The sequence below is a fragment of the Mobula birostris genome, chromosome 1 (genome assembly GCF_030028105.1).
Source record: "Mobula birostris isolate sMobBir1 chromosome 1, sMobBir1.hap1, whole genome shotgun sequence".
NCBI lineage: Eukaryota > Metazoa > Chordata > Chondrichthyes > Myliobatiformes > Myliobatidae > Mobula > Mobula birostris.
This window is the reverse complement of record NC_092370.1, coordinates 133,277,763-133,302,860: the sequence shown is the minus strand read 5'-3', so window position 1 is coordinate 133,302,860 and position 25,098 is coordinate 133,277,763. Positions and strand designations below refer to the sequence as shown.

The 25,098-nt window shown below is 40.5% G+C and overlaps 1 protein-coding gene across 5 annotated transcripts in view; it reads left to right on the top strand.

Annotated features, from left to right (window-relative positions):
- Positions 1-25,098, top strand: part of rttn (rotatin) — a 255,727-nt gene that overhangs the window by 180,784 nt on the left and 49,845 nt on the right. For all 5 annotated transcript variants that reach the window (XM_072262511.1, XM_072262520.1, XM_072262502.1 and 2 more), the window contains 5 exons: positions 483-672; positions 5,286-5,374; positions 6,191-6,308; positions 13,437-13,635; positions 24,548-24,638. In XM_072262511.1, coding sequence (XP_072118612.1) covers positions 483-672; positions 5,286-5,374; positions 6,191-6,308; positions 13,437-13,635; positions 24,548-24,638 — 687 coding nt within the window. The remainder of the gene's footprint in view (positions 1-482; positions 673-5,285; positions 5,375-6,190; positions 6,309-13,436; positions 13,636-24,547; positions 24,639-25,098) is intronic.

The window sequence follows — 25,098 nt, the reverse complement described above, 5'->3', positions numbered from 1 at the left end:
CTTTCACCCACCAATTTCAACATATAAAGTACTTAGTGGTAATTACTGATAAAATTATGTTACCAACCATATAAAGAACTATAGGGGATTTCTTTCTGAACAATCATATTGGCAAATCTGGCAGTTAAAAGAAACTGGTGTGAACAGAGTGAACGATATAGTTCCCTCTAATGGTGCTCGATAAACAGGAATTTAATTGTTTAAAATGCTTTATGATTCAAATAATATACTTCAATTTGAATAATGACTCTCCTAAAAGTGAATTGTCTTGGTTTCATTCCTGAAACCTTTAAACTCAGATAACATCTGACAATTAAACAAATATAGCGCCAATCTATATAGCACACATTTTATAGCACCACTCCAAAGACAATGAACTGTGTTTAGTAAGTCGGAAGCAATAAGAAAGGTCCATTTTTCTGTTGGAAGCACTGAATTTATGGTTCTGCTTTAATTTTTACCTGAAATGTTTTCTTTTGTAGAGCCCCTGTGTTCATGATGAGGAGTCTGGCTTATCTCTAGTCGGGCTGCCTGCTCTCCAGGCCCTTTTATACCACTGCCAGTTCTATGATCATGTGGCTCAAATGGCAAAACACTGCTACCTGGGAAGATACATGTTTGATTTGAACTTTCCAAAACCGAGCAGCACTTTGCTCAGCACCACTTCTGAAGGTAGGAGTTTTAAGAATATTTTATTTTCAAAATTTAACAATATATCCAATGCTTTCATTAACCTTGTACTTCATAAACATTAAATGTATAGAATTGGAGGAAGTTACAACATTGAAGGAATCCAGTTATATCCATGTTGTTGGATCCTGATGTTTTTGTATTCTTCAGAAGTTGAGAATGAGGCATAAAATGTTGCATACAATCGTTTTATTAAGTGTTATAATATCAAAGGAAGGAAAGGGAGAAGTGGTGTGGCGATGAACAGAGAGGCAAGAGATAGTGATGAGCAGAGAAAGATAAGGGTGGTGTGGTCTTCTTATACCAGACCACTGATAACAGTAAATTGCATTGTTAACATTAATCAATGAAATAGCCTGATTCAAGTAATGTGACATCCGTCACTGAAACCAAGAAGTTCCCAGAGCAACTGTAACAACTGAAAAACTCACAGAATGATCACATGTATATGGATGATTATATAAACAAGCATAAGCAAGTTAAATTGCAAAGAAATTTCTGTAGCCCAATCGAACAGTGTTGTAAAATGAGATCTGTTTCGGTTAATTCCACTTTCCAGAATCAATGTCTAAAATTATGCATGATCCTAAAGCGGTGACCTAGAAAGCATTAATAGTGCATTCCTTCATCTTATTTGCTGTTTCTAAATGCATTACCTCAGGACTGAATTCTATACAGTTAGTCCTTTGATATCTTCTTGCAGCCTAAAACTTCCTTCTTTACCATCACCCACTTTGCCAAATATTCATATAATTGGGGAAAACCAGATCACTGTGGTACCTGCACAGACTGACATCATCTGATTCATATCCATTGAGTATATTGGCCTGATACTGATTTTTTGCTAATTGACTGTACATGGTTAACATCATTGTTTGACTTATTGTTTGTATATCTCAGGACACAGGTAAAATTCAGTTCTGTTTGTGGAGGATTTGTGTTGCATATTAAGCATCTAGGATCAGCTTTATTCACCTTATGTATTTACGTGTATTAGGAATTTGCTGTGGTGTGTTTATCATGGTTCGACATGCAACAAAAAACAACATTCAACAATTATAAAGAATAAATAATTATATAAAAATAAAGTTAGAGGTTAAAGAATGAGTATGGAATAAAATGTGCATAAATACAGACAATACCAGTGTTTATTTACACTGTAAACACCTTTATAAAAAGTTTTTTTTGTAGTGTCTGCAGTGCAGTGACAAGGATAATGGGGGGGGGGGGTGGGGGGGAGAACTAACCGGAATGGTTGATCAGATTAACTGCCTAGGGAAAGAAAATTTTAGGATGGCGTAATTTTTGTTTTAATAGCCCTAAGGGAGCTTTCGGAGGAGGCAATCTGCAGGGTGGGTTGTGTCCGCAGTGATTTTTCCCGCCAGCTTCTTTGTCCTGAACACAGACAGATCTTGCAATGATGGAGCTGTGTTGATTAACAGACTGGACAAGACCGTCAGTGAACCATATGAATTTTCACAAAATATTCTTGGATGCATTTTGTTCCAACTTCACATTTTGAGACTTTAAATTGTAATTCAGTTTAAACTTGTGCCTTGGAATTTTAGTTTAGATCTCTAATCACTGTCCATTAACATAATGATGATGCTACCATTAGATGGCAAATAATTACTGGTATTTTATTCAGTAATTAGGTAAGGTAAGTCATTCCAGGGGGAGTCTTTTTAATAAAATAGTATTAAAATTAATGAAGTAGAAAGAAATCGTGTAAGTAAGTGATAAACATTTTAAATAGGTGGATTATTTCTCTGGGAATGGAAAGTTGAGTTCTCATTGAAAACAGAATACATACATTTGTATGAATTAATTTGAGTATAAGATCACAAAGTTGTGTGCTTCAAAATGAATTGTGTAGTCAACGTACTATATATGTTAAAGATTAGCTTTCTTGTCAAATGTACATGTATCGGAACGCGTCGTTTACACCTAGTCAGCAAGGCTTGTTCTGGGGACAGCCTGCAGGTGTCACCGTGCTTCTGGCACCAACATAATGTGCCCATAGCTCACTCATCCCAGCCGTGCACCTTTGGAATGTGGGAGGAAACTGGAGTACCTGAGGAAACACACGTGGTCATAGCAAGAACATACAAACTTCTTACAGACGGTGACAGGAATTGAACCCTGATAAAATTAGCTGGTGGAGTAATAGCATTACACTAACCACTACTCCACCGTGTCAATCCTACGAATTTGGTATAATTCTTACTGGAGCCAGCTTTCAAAGCTATCATTAAGATAAGGCTAATAGACTGAACAATACAGTCTTTACAATTTGTGAAGACAACAGCAGGCAAAATGACTATCTATGAAGCTTAAGTAATGAGGTTGTAAATATACACTCAGACCACTTTATTAGGTACACCTGTACACATCGTTAATGCAAATATCTAATCAGCCAATTGTGTGGCAGCAACTCAATGCATAAAAGTATGCAGACATGGTCAAGAGATTCAGTTGTTGTTCAAACCGAACCTCAGAATAGGGAAGAAATGTGATCTAAGTGACTTTGATCATGGTATCATTGGTACTAGACGGGATGATTTGAGCATCAGAAACTGCTGATCTCCTGGGATTTTCATGCACAACAGTCTGTAGAGTTTACACAGAATGATGTGACAAACAAAAAACATCCAATGAACCGCAACTGTATGGGCAAAAATGCCTTGTTAATGAGGGAGGTCAGAGGAGAACGGCCAGACTGGTTCAAGCTGACAGGAAGGTAACTGTAACTCAGATGACCACGCGTTACAACAGTGATATGCAGAAAAGCATCTCTGATCGCACAACACATCGAACCTTGAATTTGATTGGCTATAGCAGCAGAAGATCATGAACATACACTCAATGGCCACTTTATTAGATACCTCATGTCTCTAGAACAGGAGTTCCCAGTCTCGGGTCCAAAGACTCCTCGGTTAATGGTAAGAGTCCATTGCATAAAAAAGGTTGAGAATCCCCGCTCTGGAGTTTACAGTGTTACGTACCCCATGATGAGTTAAAGAACCAGCAGAAATGGAAAACACTATTGCTAGTAACTAATGGTATTTATTAGTAACTACGCAATACAGTAATATAACTGCAGATAAATTAAACAGATTAGCAATGATTATATATAAGAAAGTATATTGGTAAGTGTGGAAATATATATAAAAACCAAGCTTCTTCAAGTCTAGGAGTAAATAGATAGTCTTACAATGATGGCATTCATTGAAAACAGAGGTGCAGAGAAATTTCTTTAGCCAAAGGGTGGTGAATTTGTGGAATTTGTTGCTACAGGGAGCTGTGGAGGCCAGATCATTGGGTATGTTTAAGGCAGAGATTGTCAAGTCCTTGACTGGACATGGCATCAAAGGTTACGGAAATGGGGTTGAGGAGGAGAAAAAAAAGGATCAGTCATGATTAAATGGTGGAGCAGACTTGATGGGCCAAATGGCCTAATTCTGCTTATATATCTTATGATCTTATGAGTAAAGTTCAGTTCAGTTTGTGGTATTGAGTTGAGTAGTGATGGAGAGAGAGGGAGAGATTTGAGTCTTCAGGTGAGCTGACGCTGTCGATTTTCCCATTGTCCTCCGAAATCCTTTAGAGGTCACCGACTGTGACCACAACAAAAGAGGACTGTTCTTCTGTGGTGGAGGTATCAACCCAGGTGAGGGTTGGACACAAAAAATACCTCCCCACCAGTGACACCTTCTCCACACTGCGAGAGCCACTGATCGATCCTCCAAAACCCACTTTTTCTGTGGGCACAACAAAGCTCAACCAGTGTCCAAAACCATGTGTCTGAGGTCTATCATCTGGCCTTCTATTTATCTCCCCGTGCTGAATACCAATTGTCATTCAAACAGCTCCTCCTTTCTCTCTCTCTAAGAATTTCCAAGCAGGCAGCGACCTTGTAGAAATGTAAACATACTGTGAGCAGTCTTGGCGTCCGTCTGTCTGTCTGTCTGTCTGTCTGTCTCTCTCTCTCTCTCTCTCTCTCTCTCTCTCTCTCTCTCTCTCTCTCTCTCACTCTCTCACTCTCTCACTCTCTCACTCTCTCTTAAAAACAAGATGTCGGTGTTAAATAACTCTCTCTCTCTCTCCCTCTCTCTCTCTCTCTTCAAAGCACAGTTCATAGGGGTAATCGAGCACAGTTCATGGGGGTAATTCAGGACCCTGTCACAACAGAGGATGGTACAAGTAAATAGGAGACATCCAGTGAGCAGCAGCTGTGTGGGCAAAAAGGCCTTGTTAATGAGAGAGGTCAGAGAAGAATGGCCAAAGTGGTTCAAGCTGAGAGGAAGGTGACAGCAACTCAAATAATCACGTGTTTAGAGCATCTTTGAAATGTGCAGAACAGCATCTCTGAATGACCAAGACACGTCAAATCTTGAAGTAGATGGGCTACAGCAGGAGGAGAGCACACCAGGTTCCACTCCTGTACCTAATAAAGTGGCCACTGAGCGTACATTAACTGTATTTATACAATTGGCAAAATCTTGTTTTTTGTATAATCCTAAATCACTCAAAAGTAAAAAGCTACATTTATAGATGGCTTTGATATCTAGTGATGTTTCATTTTCTTTCAACAGATGCTGACTCACTGCAGTACTGGAGAGCATCATCCAGCCTGTCAAATCACAGTCAGCTGTCATGTTTTCCATCAACATCAAGCACTGTGGTGTGTAACAAATCGACGAATGTAAAAATATTTCAGAACAAGTTTACTTGATTCTTCCTGCCAGAATTTTTAGGAAGTATTTCTATGTCTACAGAAATGATTTTTCTGTGTTAATATTGGATTTGCACACTTCAAGACATAAGATCGTGAGGGAGTTTCAATGTACAATGAAAGCGTTTACTCACTGAACCCTAGTTTATTTTGTATTTCTAATGCTTAATTTAGATTGGAAAGTTGGCAAACCAAAAATTTTAATGCATTAGGTCATGTTCTACACAGTTAAATTTTGAGAAAATTATTTTGTTAAAGAATATTGGAAATTAGTAGCAACGACTACAAAATCCATTATTTCTGTTCATTGACCTTCTGACATTGAATGGATGCTGGTACTGGACACATGCAGTCCTGTCCAGTTCTTTGTATGTTATGCTACTTCCATGGCTTTTCATCACACAGATGGCCAGCGGCTGCTCCAGGCAAGTCATGCAGAAGAAGGCATTTATTAGAGGTGGGTCTCTAGCTCTGTAGTTCAGTGCTAGGATTCCACCTTGCCTTCATGCTTGTCTCTCATGGTATCAACACCTTTCCCATACCTTCCCATATCCCTACAAACTGCCTGATCGTCCCAATGCCAGATTTCAATTCACTGGGACAAATCACTGAATACTTCACCAATCACCATCACATTAAGATATCTTTCCATGAGCAAAATAATTTCTAGGCCAATTTAAATGGAAAGACAAATGTAGATAATGATATTAATATTTTCACAGTATTAAGTGTTGCTTTATGTTTCCCGTTTGGTGAAATTTCCAGATTTTGCCAGCCTCATCTTTGTCCATTGCTGAATCTGAGTTCCATGGATTACTTCAGGCATCAGCAGTATCTCCCATTCTTGTTCCTGAATCTCCCATCAACAGGTTGACAGCTCAAGGTAGGTTAAAATTCTCCCATTTTACAGAAAATAGAACATGAAAGACAGGAGGTATGCATTAGACCCAATCAGTTCAGGTATCCAAGTTGGAAGATCTGATCTTCCAATTAGTGCCATCTTCGGTCACCTGAGAACCATAATATTTACCCGTATTCCTCCAGCACCAGCACTGGATGTTCCTATCTACTGATCGGACAAACTCATCAATGATAATTGCTCTCTGTATTGATTACCTGGGAAGGCATTTCAACATTCTCTTCATAGAAACATAGAAAACCTACAGCACAATACAGGCCCTTTCGCCCACAAAGCTGTGCGAAACATGTCCTTACCTGAGAAGTTACCTAGGGTTACCCATAGCTCTCTATTTTTCTGAGCTCCATATACCTGTCCAGGAGTCTCATAAAAGACCCTATCGTATCCGCTTCCACCACCGTCACTGGCAGCCCATTCCACGCACTCACCACTCTCTGCGTTTTTAAAAAAAAATCACCCCTGACATCTCCTCTGTACCTACTTCCAAGCACCTTAAAACTGTGCCCTCTCATGCTAGCCATTTCAGCCCTGGGGAAAAAGCCTCTGACAATCCACACAATCTATGTCTTTCATCATCTTACACACCTCTATCGGGTCACCTCTCATCCTCCGTCGCTCCAAGGAAAAAAGGCCGAGTTAACTCAACCTATTCTCATTAGGCATGCTCCCCAATCGAGGTAACATCCTTGGAAGTCTCCTCTGCACCCTTTCTATGGTTTCCATATCCTTCCTTATAGTGAGATGACTGTCTGACCAGGGTGCTATATAGCTGCAACATTACCTCTCGGCTCCTAAACTCAATCCCACGATTGATGAAGGCCAATGCACTGTATGCTTTCTTAACCACAGAGTCAACCTGCGCAACAGCTTTGAGTGTCCTATGGACTGGGACCCAAGATCCTTCTGACCCTCCACATTGCCAAGAGTCTTATCATTGATACTCATACTATATTCTGCCATCATATTTGACCTACCAAAATGAACTACCTCACACTTTTCTGGGTTGAACTCCATCTGCCGCTTCTCGGCCCAGTTTTGCATCCTATCAAAGGCCCACTGTAACCTCTGACAGCCCTCCACACTATCCACAACACCCCCAACCTTTGTGTCATCAGCAAATTTACTAACTCATCCATCCACTTCTTCGTCCAGGTCATTTATAAAAATCACGAAGGGTAGGGGTCCAAGAACAGATCCCTGAGGCACACCACTGGTGACCGACCTCCATGCAGAATATGACCCATCTACAGCCACTCTTTGCCTTCTGTGGACAAACCAGTTCTGGATCCACAAAGCAATTTCTCCTTGGATCCCATGCCTCCTTACTTTCTCAATAAGCCTTCCATGGGGTACCTTGTCAAATGCCTTGCTGAAATCCATTTACACATCTACTGCTCTACCTCCATCAATGTGTTTTGTCACATCCTCAAAAAATTCAGTTAGGCTTATAGGGCACGACCTGCCTTTCACAAAGCCATGCTGACTGTTCCTAATCATATTATGCCTCTTCAAATGTTCATAAATCCTGCCTCTCAGGATCTTCTCCATCAACTTACCAACCACTGAAGTAAGACTTGCTGATCTATAATTTCCTGGGCTATCTCTACTCCCTTTCTTTTAGATTATGAAGACACGTAGTCCTCTTTTATTGTCATTTAGTAATGCATGCTTTAAGAAATGATACAATATTTCCTCCGGTGTGATACAACAAAACACAGGACAGACCAAGACTGAAAAAACTGACAGAACCTCATAATTATAACATATAGTTACAACAGTGCAACAATACCATAACTTGATGAAGAACAGTCCATGAGCACAGTAAAGTTCAAAGTCTCCCAAATGTCCCACATCTCACGCAGACGGAAAGAAGGAAAGAAAACTCTCCCTGCCATACTTGACCACAGTCCGACTCTAAGTCATCCGAAAACTTAGAGTTCTGATCAGCTCTCCGACACCGAGTACTGAGCACCATCACTATCCGAACGATTCGACCTCCTTCTCTGTCGCCAACAGCTGGCAAAGCCGGGGATTTTGAGGCCTACCCTCTGGAAGATTCCCGACCGCGCAGTAACGACAGCAGCGAACGAGCGTTTCAGAAATTTTTCCAGATGTTCCTCTGTGCTTTCACGTCCATCTTCATCATTTCTTGAATAAAGGAACAACATCCGCAACTCTCCATTCCTCCGGAACCTCACCCGTCCCCATTGATGATGCAAAGATCATCGCCAGAGGCTCAACAATCTGCTCCCACAGTAGCCTGGGGTAGAACTCATCCGGTCCCAGTGACGTATCCAACTTGATGCTTTCGATAAGGTCCTGCACATTCTCTTTCTTAATATCTATATGCTTAAGCTTTTCAGTCTGCTGTAAATCATCCCTAATATCTCCAAGATCCTTTTCCATAGTGAATACTGAACAAAGTACCAAGTACTCATTACGTACCTCTGCTATTTCCTCCAGTTCCATACACACTTTTCCACTGTCATACTTGATAGGTCCTGTTCTCTCACGTCTTATCCTCTTTCTCTTCACATACTTGTAGAATGCCTTGGGGTTTTCCTTAATCTTGTCCGCCAAGACCTTCTCGTGGCCCCTTCTGGCTCTCCTTATTTCTTTCTTAAGCTCCTTCCTGCTAACCTTATAATCTTCTAGATCTCTATCATTATCTAGCTTTTTGAACCTTTCATAAGCTCTTTGTTTCTTTTTGACTGGATTTACAACAGCCTTTGTACACCACGGCTCCTTCCCCTGTCTCATTGGAACATACCGATGTAGAACTCCATGCAAATATCTCCTGAACATTTGCCACATTTCTTCCGTACATTTCCCTGAGAACATCTTTTCCCAATTTATACTTCCAAGCTCCCACCTGATAGCATCATATTTCCCCTTACTCCAGTTAAATGCTTTCCTTACTTATCTGTTCCAATCCCTCTTCAATGCTATGGTGAAGGAGATAGAATTGTGATCACCATCTCCAAAATGCTCTCTGTTACTGGGTTGCCAAACCAGCAGAAATGGATCACTCAGTTGGAGTCTGGATTACTAGAACTATGAAAGTTTTATTAAAGAAACAAGCAACACAGTACTCTAAGCAAAAGGATAATAAATGCAACAGTTCAGCAATCATAAACACACATGTACACAGAATTAGGATAACAGGATCAATCAAGCTCTATCGTCATCTAGGGGTAAATGACCAGTTTCAAAGTGACTCAAAGTTCAGTTCAATTGAGTTCAGTTCAGTTCACATTAATCACTGCCGTGGGAGATGGACAGTGGGGGGGAAGGAGAGAGAGAGCAAAAACGAATGAATATTCAAACGGCTTCCACACAGACCTTCGATATTCTTTGCAGTCAGCTTTCGGGGGAGCCCTTTGTGATGTCTTCTGAGGTCATCGACCATGACCCCTCCATTTCCAGATACGATCGTTTCTCTGCGGTGAACCTGGCACCCAGGCAAGGGCAGACACACACCAGGTTCCCGCCGATCGTACCTTTCCACCCTGTGCGTCTATGGCTTGGTCCCGCGATGAGCCCTCCAAAACCTCCCACCGACTTGTGGGAGACGTACCGCTTCCAGAGTCTCGTTACCTCGGGGTGTCGTGTGTGTCTGCCTTAGCGAACCTGTCCCTTTTTATCCCCCTGCTGGGGTATCGCCTGTCCATCACTTCAAACAGTTCAGGGTTCAAAGGGGGGGGCCGATCTTGACAGCTCTCCTTCCGTTAAACTCTCCCATCCCTTCATTAACATCTCCAAATGCTGCTCCATTGTTTTCCTTATCTCTCTTTCTCCTGAAAACAGGTGGCAGACCAACTGCTGATCCCACTGGTGCCAGCACAGGACAGTTAACATCTTAATCTATGTGTACTCTCGTCACATCTCCCACTGAGAGATCTGACACCTGCCCAGGTTCATTTCCCATTACCAGATCAAGTACAGCCTCTCCTCTCGTAGGCTTATCTATCTCTTGTGTCAAGAAACCTTCTTGAACACAGCTAGCAAACTCCATCCCGTTTGAACTCCTCACTCTGGGGACATGCCAATCGATATTTGGGAAATTAAAATCTCCCACTACGACAACCCTCTTCTTTGAAATCTCTTGGCCTCCAAGCCACCTGAGCGATCAAACTCTGCTGCTTCTCACATTCATCTACAGTACCAATTCCCTCTTCCTCTACCTCCATCTGTGATCCCCTTGACTATTGGCCCCACCTTTGAGCCCCCTCCCCCCACCCTATCTTGCTCAACCAATAGTCACCACATGAACTGCAAGAAGCTCCAAACAAGGTCACAAGATGTTCTCTGCATGAAACTTTACTGGTTAACTCTGTTACACTGCCTATTGAACAAAGGGACAGATCCTGAAATTTAAGGCAATCAGACTTTAAAAAAAATTAGAGGGTGAAGTTTCTCAGCCTAAAACATCAACTATTTATTACTCTTCATAGTTGCTACCTGATCTGTTGAGTTCTTCTAGCATTGTGTGTATGTTGTTTAGGATTTCCAGCATCTGCAGAATCTCATGTGTTAAAGAAATTAGAGATTAGCTTTATTTGTCCCATGTACTTTGAAACATTGAAATATACAGTGAAATGCTTGATTGTGTGTCAATGCCAACACAGTCTGAGGATTGTGCTGGGCAGCCTACAAGTTTTGCCCTACTTTCAGCACCAACGTAGCACACTCACAGCTTACAAAGCCTAACCTGTATGTCTTTGGAATGTGGGAGGAAACCAGAACACCTGGGAGAAACTCGTGCAATTAAGAAGGAGAACTTACCAACTCCTTTGCAGACAGTGGTGGCAATCAAACCCCGATTAGTGATCTCTGGCGCTCTGAAGTGATTATGCTATCTGCTGTGGTACTGTGCCACCCTAGGCCTGAGGCAGTGAGTGAGAAGGTGAACACGCGGGACAAAACCTACTGTTCCAGCTATAAAGTTTGCACTATTAATAACAGCATGGTCCTTTGTACATAGGAAGGGATCATCATACTTGATGCTATCATTATCCAAAATAGGATAGATTCAGAACAGAACAGATCTAGCAACTCAGATCTTGTATCCATGAGCAGCAGAAGAAATGCATTCCACGTATGCCTACATTTAAGTTACAGGCTATAATTTAGTCTACCACGGTGGTGCATAACCTATGGTCTTCTGACTATATTTGGCCAGAAGACAGTTGAGTCCATCCTACTAAGTGAGCCACAAAGTGCCTACAACTTTTCATTCCCATGCCAGAATTTAACAGCTGGGAGTGCCTTGAGCACAGTTGTCTCACCATAGGCCAAACCAAGGAGTCACCAGTATTTTACTGTACACTCAATGACCACTTTATTAGTGGAACTTGGTGCTGTCTTCTGCTGCTGTAGCCCATCCACTTCAAGGTTCGGCGGGCTGTGAGTTCAGAGATGTTCTTCAGCACACGACTGTTGCAATGTGTGGTTGTCTGAATAACTGTCACTTTTCTGTCAACTTGAACTAGTCTGGCCATTCTCCTCTGACCTCTTACTAACGAAGTGTTTTCGCCCACAGAACTGCCAGTCACTGGATGTTTTTTTTGTTTTTTTGCACCATTCTCTATAAACTCTGGTGATTGTTGCCTGTTTAGCGATGCAGGGTGGAACTGGCCCTTCCTGCCCAACAAACCCCCCCTATTTAACACCTATTAAATAAAAAATACATAACATAAAAAGAATAGTGAGCTTGGTGAGGTCCATAGGAAAAGGTGCTTGTGATTTGCCATAAGGCTGCTAAATTTCTAACAGGTTCAAGTAAATAAGCTTCCCCTGTATCTCTTATGGCTGTGGATCTGCTTGTTACCAAGTTAAGATAGTAGAAAATTCAGGACACACTCTCCAGTCATGTCGTTGGGGAAAATTGAAGGACCTGATCAACAGTCTCGACCCGATCAACAGTCTCGACCCAAAACATCGATTGTTTATTCCTCTCCGTAGATGCTGCCTGACCTGCTGAGTTCCTCCAGCATTTTATGTGCTGCTCCTAATTAATATTTGTTAGTTTAAATTGTAGAGTTTTGCATAAGTATTCAAATATTCTTTTGATGAATTTCCTGAATCTATTTGCATTTTTTAAATTAATAGTTGCAGCCAAATCAATTTTACAAGAAAGCAGAGAAGCTGGTGGGGTGCAAATTTTATTTCAAAGTTCAAAGTATATTTATTATCAAAGTACATATATGTCACTATATACTGTTCTGAGATTTATTTTCTTGATTCTATTGTGTTTTATTTTCACAAATACATTAGAATTAATGAAAACTACACACAAAAATGGACAAGTGACCGATGTGCAAAAGACAGTAAATTGTACAAATACAAAAAGAAAAACAATATAATAATAGCTGAATAAGTAAACAATATTGAGAACGGGAGTTGTCGAGTCCTTGAAAGTGAGTCCATCGATTGTAAAATCAGTTGAGACCTCAGTGTTGGGGTGCGCGAATTTATCCACTCTGGTTCAGGAGCCTGATGGTTAACTATTAGTAACTGTTCTTGAACCTGGAGGTGTGAAACATTAGGCTCCTGTACCTCCTTTCTGATGGCAGCAGTGAGAGACCATGGCCCAGATGGTGAGGATCCATGATAATAGATACTGCTTTCCTGTGTTAGTTCTCCTTGTAGATGTGTTCAATAGTGGAGAGGTCTTTATCTGTGATGGACTGGGCAGTGTTCACTATCATTTGTAGGCTTTTCCTTTCAAAGTTGTGATACAACTAGACAGTATGCTCTTCACTGTGGTTTGTCAAAGAAGTTTGTCAAAGTTTTAGATGATATGCTGAATCTTCAAGTAGGGGCACTGCTGTACCTACTTTGTAATGGCATTTGCACGCTGAACCCAGGACAGACACTTGTGTCCTGGACCACACCATGTGCGTTTGTGGAGTTCTATTGTATTCAGGTTAATTTGAAGACACTGCAAAAAGAATTATAACTGTAAACCAATTTTCTTTAGATTCTTCAATACAATATAGTAGAGAAATATGTGAGGCAAATGAGGCATTGTTTACTGCCTATTGTTTCCACTTCATATGAATGCTATGTTTTCATCTTTCTGTTTTTTAGGTCAGAGTAATTCAGAGATTACAATATCACTTCACAGTGAGAATTCCTGTGATTCTGAACCTGCTTCGGAGCAATGTGCAGTTGTTACTCCTCAGTTCTTGTCAGCTGTATGCAGCTTGCTTTCTAACTTACTGGCAGTCGTTCCAGAAGACACATTAACTGGATTCAAGCAAAACCACCTTCTTGAAGCTTTCATTGGGTGAGTGATCACTGTAAAATCATTTGGAACTCGTTGAAGCCTGGTAATTTCTTGCTCAGGACCGCCAGAGGATGTTAACATTTAGTTTGCCTGAGAAGGGCATTTTGTTGTCTGGCCCACTTTTGAAATATATGTTGATGAAGTGTGTGGGTAGGGAAGTAGCCAGGTCTATCTCATCAACCAATGAATTTAAGAGTGAAAAATAATGGAACAGTATACACTAAATTAGAACGAAATCAGGACTGAAAGAGAAATAGAATGGAAAAGAGGCTTCATTGAAAAGAATCAAAATGAAGCAAGTTAATTGGTTAATGTATCCAAGTGAGAATGAGATTCCACTCTTTATATCTTTTCCTTTCTGGTTGTCATTATAAAAAGTTCAAAGTAATTTTATTATCAAAGTATGCATACGTCACCATATAGTATCCTGAGATTCATTGTTTTGGAGGCATTCACAGTGGAACAAACACATTCATAGAATCAATGAAAAACTGCACACAAAGACTGACAAACAACCAATGTACAAAATAAGACAATCTGTGCAAATACAAAAATGAATAATAATTAATTAATAATACTGAGAACTTAAGTTGTAGACTCCTTGAGAGTCCATAGGTTGTGGAATCAATTCTGCTTTGAGGTGAATGAAGTTACTCTCACTGGTTTAGAAGCCTGATATTTGAAGAGTAATAACTGTTCCTTAACTTGATTGTATGGGACCAACAGTTCCTGTACCTCCTTCCTGGCAGCAGTAGCAAGGAAAATGCATGGCTTGAATGGGCAAAGTGCTTGATGGATGCTGCTTTCTTATGGTGGCATCCTTGAAGATGTGCTCCATGGTGAAGAGGGCTTTGCCATTGATAAAATGGGCTTGTTATGGGCTTTTCCTTTCTTGGGCTTTGATGTTTCCATACTAGGCCTAATGCAACCAGTAAGGATACCCTCCAATATGCATCAGTAGATGGTTTGTGTAGTTCTGGCCTCAATTTCCTCTCAGGAGTTTAACTGGGCATCTATCCACAATCTGCTTCAAAAAGCAACATTCGAGTTCCATCGAGATGCAATACAGAGCGTCAAAGGAGGTCATTCCTGCCTGTGGCCATGAAACTTTACAACTCCTCCCTTGGAGGGTTAGACACCCTGATCCAATAGGCTGGTCCTGGACTTATTTCCTGGCATAATTTACATATTACTATTTAACTATTTATGATTTTATTACTATTTATTATTTATGGTGCAACTGTAACGAAAACCAATTTCCCCCGGGATCAATAAAGTATGACTATGACTATTAATACAACTAACTTGATTAAACTAGCGATTAATTTAGCAGGATTTGTAAGGCTATGCACACAGCTAAGTAATCACTCTTACAAGATAACTGAGAAAGCCATCTGATAAAATTTTAACAAAAACTATTTTAATTCTTGGTGAGAAACAAACAGAAAGAAATAACAGCCTCATGAAAGGCACATATCTTTAATCTGTATCTCAGCACGTTTGACTGGCAAGCCCTCATACAATTATTGTCAGTTGTTCCCTTATTGCATATAGAAAATCATGGTTGCTGAGAAGGGAATTCGAAATGGATGGTCCCTTCTAATGACTTGAGAATTTTAAAATCTCAGTTCTTTTAAAAAGTGAATTAACATTGACAGCATGGAGTATTATGTCAAAAATGTCTTGACATTCTACTGGTGCCCAAGAATACGGTCTTTGAACCTTTATCTTATACATAGTTGATGTATGTATGTGTGTGTGTGTGTATATATATATATACAGTGGCATGCAAAAGTTTGGGCACCCAGGTCAAAATTTCTGTTACTGTGAATAGCTAAGTGAGTAAAAGGTGACCTGATTTCCAAAAGTCATAAAGATGCCACAATTCTTTACTATTTTAAGCAAGATTACTTTTTTATTTACATCTTTTACAGTTTCAAAATAACAAAAAAGGAAAAGGGCCTGAAGCAAAAGTTTGGGTACCCTGCATGGTCAGTACTTAGTAACACCCCCTTTGGCAAGTATCACAGCTTGTAAACGCTTTCTGTAGCCAACTAAGATTCTTTCAATTCTTGTTTGGGGGATTTTCACCCATTCTTTCTTGCAAAAGGCTTCTAGTTCTGTGAGATTCTTGGGCCGTCTTGCATGCACTGCTCTTTTGAGGTCTATCCACAGATTTTCGATGATGTTCAGGTCAGGGGACTGTGAGGACCATGGCAAAACCTTCAGCGTGCGCCTCTTGAGGTAGTCCATTGTGGATTTTGAGGTGTGTTTAGGATCATTATCCTGTTGTAGTAGCCATCCTCTTTTCATCTTCAGCTTTTCTACAGACAGTGTGATGTTTGCTTCCGGAATTTGCTGGTATTTAATTGAATTCATTCTTCCCTCTACCAGTGAAACGTTCCCCATACCACTGGTTGCAACACAATCCCAAAGCAGGATCGATCCACCCCCATGCTTAACAGTTGGAGAGGTGTTCTTTTCATGAAATTCTGCACCCTTTTTTCTCCAAACATACCTTTGGTCATTGCGGCCAAAAAGTTCTATTTTAACTTCGTCAGTCCACAGGACTTGATTCCAAAATGCATCAGGCTTGTTTGGATGTTCCTTTGCAAATTTCTGACGCTGAATTTTGAGGATGCAGGAAAGGTTTTCTTCTGATGACTCTTCCATGAAGGTCATATTTGTGCAGGTGTCACTGCACAGTAGAACAGTGCACCACCACTCCAGAGTCTGCTAAATCTTCCTGAAGGTCTTTTGCAGTCAGACGGGGGTTTTGATTGCTTTTCTAGCAAACCTACAAGCAGTTCTCTCGGAAAGTTTTCTTGGTCTTCCAGACCTCAACTTGACTTCCACCGTTCCCGTTAACTGCCATTTCTTAATTACATTACGAACTGAGGAAATAGCTACCTGAAAACACTTTGCTACCTTCTTTTAGCCTTCTCCTGCTTTGTGGGCATCATTTATTTTAATTTTCAGAGTGCTAGGCAGCTGCTTAGAGGAGCCCATGGCTGCTGATTGTTGGGACAAGGTTTGAGGAGTCAGAGTATTTATAAAGCTTTGAAAGTTGCGTCACCTGGCCTTTCCTAACGATGATTGTGAACAAGCCATAGCCCTAACAAGCTAATTCAGGTCTGAGACCTTGGTAAAAGTTATCTGAGAGCTCAAATCCGTTGGGGTGCTCAAACTTTTGCATGGTGCTCCTTTCCTTTTTTTCACTCTAAAATCGTACAAAACAAAAATAACACACTAATCTTGCTTAAAGTGTTGAAAAGAATGTTTCATCTTTAACTTTATGACTTTTGGAGATCAGTTCATCTTCTACTCACTTAACTATTCACAGTAACAGAAATTTTGACCGGGGTGCCCAAACTTTCTAACTTTCTTTTGCATGCCACTGTGTGTGTGTGTATGTGTGTGTGTTTGTGTATATATCTGTGTGTGTGTATATATATATATATATATACACACACATTTTTTCACAGTTCCTGACATTTAATCCTAGAAAACATTCCTTGTCTTAGGTCAGTTAGGATCACAACTTTATTTTAAGAATATGAAATGTCAAAATAATAGTAGAGAGAATGATTTATTTCAGCTTTTATTTCTTTCATCACTTTCCCAGTGGGTCAGAAGCTTACAAGCACTTTGTTAGTATTTGGTAGCATTGCCTTTAAATTGTTTAACTTGGGTCAAATGTTTTGGGTAGCCTTCCACTAGCTTCTCGCAGTAAGTTGCAGGAATTTTGTTCCATTCCTCCAGACAGAACTGGTGTAACTGGGTCAGGTTTGTAGGCCTCCTTGCTCGCACACGCTTTTTTAGTTCTGCCCACAAATTTTTTATCGGATTGTGGTCAGAAAATGATGTCAAGTCTGATGCATCCTTGGGAGCAATTTCCAAATTCCTGAAGGTACCACGTTCATCTGTACAAACAATAGTACGCAAGTATAAACACCATGGGACCACACAGCTGTCATACCGCTCAGGAAGGAGATGCATTCTGTCTGCTAGAGATGAACGTACTTTGGTGCGAAAAGTGCAAATCAATCCCAGAACAATAGCAAAGGACCTTGTGAAGATGCTGGAGGAAACAGGTAGACAAGTATCTATATCCACAGTAAAACGAGTCCTATATCGACATAACCAGAAAGGCTGCTCAGCAAGGAAGAAGCCAATGCTCCAAAACCAGCATAAAAAAGCCAGACTACAGTTTGCAAGTGCACATGGGGACAAAGATCTTACTTTTTGGAGAAATGTCCTCTGGTCTGATGAAACAAAAATTGAACTGTTTGGCTATAATGACCATCATTATGTTTGTAGGAAAAAGGGTGAGGCTTGCAAGCTGAAGAGGACCATCCCAACCATGAAGCATGGGGGTGACAGCATCATGTTATGGGGGTGCTTTGCTGCAGGAGGGACTGGTGCACTTCACAAAATAGATGGCATCATGAGGAAGGAAAATTATGTGGATATATTGAAGCAACATCTCAAGATGTCAGCCAGGAAATTAAAGCTCGGTCACAAATAGGTCTTCCAAATGGACAACGACCCCAAGCATACCTCCAAAGTTGTGGCAAAATTGCTTAAGGACAACAAAGTCAAGGTATTGGAGTGGCCATCACAAAGCTCTGACCTCAATCTGATGGAAAGTTCGTTGACAGAACTGAAAAAGTGTGTGCGAGCAAGGAGGCCTACAAACCTGACTCAGTTGCACCAGTTCTGTCTGGAGGAGTGGAACAAAATTCCAGCAACTTACTGTGAAAAGCTTGTGGAAGCCTACCCAAAACGCTTGACCCAAATTAAACAATTTAAAGGCAATACTACCAAATACTAACAAAGTGTATGTAAACTTCGGATCCACTGGGAAAGTGATGAAAGAAACAAAAGCTGAAATAAATCATTCTCTCTACTATTATTCCAACATTTCACATTCTTAAAATAGTAATCCTAACTGATCTAAGACAGGGAATGTTTTCTAGGATTAAATGTCAGGAATTGTGAAAAACTGAGTTTAAATGTATTTGGCTCAGGTGTCTGTAAACTTCTGACTTCAACTGTATATATTATCTGCTTGCGGAGGGGAAGCACCTGTTCCTAAAATGTTCAGTGTGTGTCTCAGGCTCTAGTACCTCCCATCTGACCGTAGAGATCCTACGTCATAGCAATACAATCACAGTACTTCAGGAGAAAATTGTGACACGTTACATTGTCCCTTAAGATTGGAAATAAACCAAGTTTTTTAAACAACCATTGAAGGAGAAGGCACTCTGTGTATGAGCTATGTTGCACCAAAGGGACTTTTTTTAAATCTTGTATCTGTTCTACATTAATTGTCTGTTTGAAATGTTTTAGACATCCTAATTAGGCACATAAGTTCTTTTAATGGGTATCTATTTGTACATGTGTTCTATGAGCAGTAGGAACTGATTATTATACTTTGCATCGTCTTAAACATTAGAAAACATGACTCACACACTACCAATTCATGTTTTTGCTTTCCAACAGCATTTTTATTGACACTTGGTAATTGTATACAAATAGTTGCCTTCATCTCTTGTTTACTGTCAAAGGGATGACTAATTATGTGGTATTGCAGAATTTGTTCTTCATTCCTTTAGATATTGTATTGCTATGCTCATTCTGAAATAAAGACAAGTGACAATTCAGTGGAAGCCAGACAGAAACTTTGACAAAATATCAATATTTTAGCCTCTGGATCAGTTGTGCATTTGAAGCCTAAATTGTTCCTTGAGCAGATTTACATTCAGTTAACTAGAATTCTTTTCTTTCTCTTTTTTTCACACTCACTCACTCGTGTTCTCACACTCACTCACTCACTCAAAACTTGATTATTTTGTAGGTATATAGCCCAGTGTATTATTAAACAAAGATAACAAACAGGTGCTAATGATCAATGACATAATGAGTTGCATGAACTAAACTGATTAATTGAAACAGAAACGGGTGTAGAACAAATCTAACTGGGCTAAGGACAGCCAAACTAAAAAGTGAGGGTGTGGCAGATATAACAGTTTAACCTTCACATCATCAATCCTTACACCATGGCAAGAGTGAGTATAGCATCAAGGCACAAGGTGGTCATCCTGCATCAGCAAGACCTATCCCAAGCAGAAATTTTGCGGCAGATGGGAATTTCAAAAAAATGCTGTCTGAGCAATTCTGAAAAAGCACAAAGAAACGGGCAAGGTTGAAGACCAGAAATTCAGTGCAGCAGATGAGAGACACATCAACCTGATGTCCTTTCTAAATCGGAAGAGGTCCGGCACTGCTATCAACTCTGAACTCAGAGAAACCACTGGAACCCAAGTACACACCTCTGCAGTCCAGAAAAGTCTTGTCTGAAGTGGCCTTAGAAGGGTTACTGTTAAAAAGCCATTGCTCTTAAATTGAAACAGACAAGAGACTCAGATATGCACAAAAACACACAGACTGGGGTGCTGAACAATGGCAGCAATGCTCTGGACTGATGAGTCAACATTTGAAATTTTTGGCTCAAGCAGGGGGCAGTTTGTCCTTAGAAAAGCTGGAGAGCGCTACATGGATGAGTGTCTTCAGCCAACAGTGAAACAGGGTGGAGGTTCTCTGCACTTTTGGGGCTGCATTTCTGCAAGTGGTGTTGGTAATCTGGTCAGAATTAAAGGATTATTCAATGCTGAGAAATACAAGCAAGTCTCATAGATCACACAGTAAACCATTATAGAGATATCTGATCAGTCCCAGTGTCATTCTGCAGCAGGACAATGACCCACAAAACATGGCCAAAGTTATAAAGATCTATTGTCAGTAAAAAGAAGAATGAAGAGTTCTACAACAGATGTTATGGCCTCCACAGAGTCCTGATTTCAACAATCAATTAGGCTGTTAGGGGTTACCTGGAGAGACAGCAGTAAGCAAGGCAGTCAAAGTCTGCAGAAGCACTGAGGCAAGTTCTACAAGATGCTTGGAACAACCTACCAGCTGATTTTCTTACAAAACTGCACCAAGTGTACCAAAGAGAATTGATGCAGTTTTAAAGGCAAAGGGTGGTCAGACCAAATATTGATTTGATAGTTTTTTTATTGTTTACTGATCTTTATAGTAATTTTTTTCATATTTGAAAACTTTTCATTATTTTTGAAAGCATCTTTGCTTTACAGAATTTTTTACATACGCCTAAGACAGTATTTTATATGTGTATATGTACAGTTGCAAGAAAAGGTTTGTGAACTGACTGCAGTTACCTGGTTTTCTGCATAAAATGTGGTCTGATCTTCATCTAAGTCACAATAATAGACAAACACGAACTGCCGAAACTAATAACACACTAACAATTGTTCTTCTCGTAATACTGAGAACAACATTTAAACAATCACAGTCTAGGTTCAAAAAAGTATGTGAACTTCTGTGCTAAAGGCTTCTACAAACACTATTTGGAGTCAGGTGTCCCAATGAATGAGATGAGATTGGAGGTGTGGATTGTGGAGGTGCCCTGACCTATAAAAAGAACACACAAAGTCAGGTTACTGACAGAGCCTGCTCTACTGAAGAAACATCTGTTTATGTGCACTATGCCACAATTAAAACAATTTTCAGAGGACTTTAGAAGAAGAATTGTAGAGATGCGTGAAGCTGGAAAAGGGTACAAAGCATTTCTGAAGACCTGAGAGTTCATCAGTCCACAGTAATAGAAATTGTCTGCAAATGGAGGAAATCAGTACTGCTACTTCCCTCCCTGAGAGTGGGCATCCTTCAAAGTTCACACCAAAGGCACATAATGCAATGCTGAAGGAGGTAAAAAGAACCCAAGACCTGCAGAAATCTCAAGAACTTGCTAAAGTCTCTGTTTATGTGTCTATATAAGAAAATTATTGAACAAGAATGGTGTACTTAGAAAGACAGCATGGAGGAAACCATGGCTCTCTTAAAAAAAAAACATTACTACATGTCTCAAGTTTGCAAAAGACCACCTATATGTTCCAGAACACTTCTGGGACAATGTTTTGTGGACAGAAGAAACATAAGTTGAACGTTTTGGCAGAAATGCACACAACTTTGGAGGAAAAAGGACACTGCATACCAACACCAAAACCTCATCCCAACTGTGAAGCATGGTGGAAGGAACATCATGGTTTGGGGCTGTTCAGCTGCCGCAAGGCCTGGACGGTTTGCAATCGTTGAGGAAACAATGAGTTCAAAATTGTATTGAGACAATTTTACAGGAGTATGTCAGAGTAGCGGTCTGTCATCTGAAGCGTAATAGAAGTTGGATGACACAACAAGACAATGATCCAAAACACAAGAGTAAATCAACCTCAGAATGGTTTAAAAAGAAGAAAATTTGTGTTTTGGAATGGCCAGGTCAGAGTCCAGACCTTAACCCAATCGAGATGCTGTGGCATGACCTGCAGAGGGCTGTTCATGCAAGATATCCCAAAAATATTGATGAACTGAAACAGTTTTATATGGAGGGATGGTCTAAAATTTCTCATCACCAATGTTCAAGTCTGATCAGCGGCTACAGGAAAAGTTTGATGGAGTTTATTGCTGCTAAAGGAGTTTCTTCCAGTTATTAAATACATTTTATCTATTTAACTACATAATTTGTCACTCAGTTAAACAATAACTATAATAATGGACCTTGAGCTATTTCCATGAAACCTCAGCTAATTGGGCAGCTGCTTAACTGGGCTGAAATGTACTGGTCCCAATCTGTTGCAATTAATCAGAATCTACTGCATTTGAGACTTTTTGAGAATATAATATTCATACCTTTGCAGTATTGTGAGCAATATTGGGCACCTTACCTAAAAAAAAATGTCTTGGCATTGCAGCTGGTCCAGAGGAAATTCACGAGGATGGTCCTGGCACTGAAAGGGTGAGGAGCATTTGATGGCTGTGAGCCTGTACTCACTGGAGTACAGAAGAATGAGGGGATCTCATTGAAAATTATTGAACGTCTGAGATAGAGTGGGTGTTGAGATGATAGAGTGGGCATGTGGCCAAGTGGTTAAGGCATTTGACTAGCAATCTGAAGGTCGTGAGTTCGAGCCCCAGCTGAGGCAGCGTGTTGTATCCTTGAGCAAGGCACTTAACCACACAGTACTCTGCGACGATTCTGGTGCCAAGCTGTATCAGCCCTTGCCTTTCCCTTGGACAACATCGGTGTTGTGTAGAGGGGAGACTTGTAGGATGGGCAACTGCTGGTCTTCCATACAACCTTGCCCAGGCCTGCGCCCTGGAGAGTGAAGACTTTCCAGGTGCAGATCCATGGTCTCGCAAGACTAACGGATGCCTTTAAACTGAGATGATATTTGCAATAGTGGGGGAGTCTAGGATAACTTCCAGTTAAGATGGTGTTATCAAAAGCATGTGACAGTTCACTGGCTGTTTAAAAAAGCAAGAAATTGGACTAAAAATGCCACTAAAAACACCTTTCCTGAGGTAAATTGTGTTAAATTATTGCCGTAAATGGTGGAGGGCCAAGCGATGGCGAGGTGAGTTTGGGGGATGTGCCAAGATGGTGTGTTGCAGAATCAACGTAGATGGAGTGAGCATTCAGAGAGGAGATGCCTGTACAACTTGCCCAGATGTGAGATTGGATTGCTCTGGGTGCCAAGCTGATTTGAAGAGTTCGAGAGTGGCTTCGGGCTAAGTGGCGAAATATGGGCCTGGGGTGAATTGCTAGGTGGCGTGGTCTAGGCCCCGAGCCCTTCGCAGTGGTAAGGTAGGATCCGCTGTTTAGATAATTTAAACACCAGCCCAGATCAGAGGCAAGAGACGATTTTGCTCACTCTCCTCAATGTCCATTTCTCTCTCCAGGCCAGCAGGGTCTTTTGCTGTTCTGTTATTTGGGCAATTTAAACGCTGGCCCAGATAGACTGGAAAGACGAGGTGTCGGGATCTGAGGCAAGAGCTGATTTCGCTTGCTCTTCGCGATGGTCACTCCTTTCTCCATGGCACTTAGGCTATGCAGACTGCCCTGGCTGCTGTGCTCTGTGCCCTCTAATATGATGAACTGTTAAGTGAGGCTTTAAGCCTGCTTCAGGCTGCTCTGGGGTTTGGATCTTCGGACTCAATTTGGTTCAGAATGTTGTTGTTCAATTCAACTGTTTGCATGGTTTGTATTTTTTTCTTTCTCTTGCATATTGAGTGTTGGTCTGTTCTTTATCTTTATTTGGGTTCTCTTAGGTTTCTTGCTTTGTAACTAACTGTAAGCAACAAATCTTAAGGTCCTTTGATAATAAATGTACTTTGAATCAGAGAGGACACCTCAGAATATAAAGGTGCCCGTTTCGAACAGAGATGAAGAGGAATTTCTTGGTGAATCTGTGGAATTGATTGCCACAGATTGTTGTGGCCTCCAAGTCACTGGGTATATTTAAAGCAGAGGTTGACAGATTCTTGATTAGTAAGGGTGTACAGGGGGAAGGCAGGAGAATGGGGTTGAGAGGGATAATAAATCAGCCATAATGAAAGACTCAATGGGCAGAATAGCCGACTGTCTTTTGGTCCTATATATATATATATATATATATATATATATTTTTTATGTAAATACTTAGAGTAAGAAGTTTTGTAGGTTGTCTTTAAATATAGTGAAGGCAACGCATGATAGTATAGTGGTTAGCATAGTAAATAGTGCTTTACAGTACAAGTAACCGGGGTTCAACACCTGCCGCTGCCTGTAAGGAGTTTGTATGTTCTCCCCATGACTGCGCGGGGTTCCCCCCACAGTCCAAAGACGTATCGGTTGGTTGGTTAATAGGTCATTGTCAATTGTCCTGTGACTAGGCTAAGGTTAAATCAGTGATTGCTGGGCGATGCAGATTGGAGGGCCGGAAGGGCCCATTCCTTGTTGTATCTCAATAAATAAATAAAATAACATTATTTTTCATTTCATTGTTTGTTAAAGATTGACAAATGCCAGTTTACTAGAGAAGTGCTTATGGGAGCTGGGAATACCACTGACTCGACCGAGCCATCGTCAGGATATTAAAGTACAGGTCAGTCCCATGTTCATTCCAGGTAAGATCCTTGAAATTAGTGAAAGGATATTTCTTGGGAATTTTTACTACTAACATGTTCTACCTTTTAACTACTATAACACTATTCATCCGAGAAACATGCATGTTGTCTAAGCAAGATCCTGTGAGCCTCATTATTACTGTTCACTGCAACAGTTACTACTTTCTTTCTGTGGCTTGCAAAGTTCCACTGCTTAAATACTCAGTTTCTCAGTTCTTGTTAATTACAAAACTTTCAGTTTTCAGACTTCATCATTTCTCAATTATTCTGCCATTCCCACTTGATTTTTGGAATGACTGCATCACATCCAAGTCAAACTTGTTTCTTTTAAATTCCTGCTTCTTAGTGATATCACTTCACCAGCTGCAGAATTCAAGATTCATATTAACATGTAGCAGTAAAACTTGTTTTCTCTTACTATCATGAATGTTTATCTTC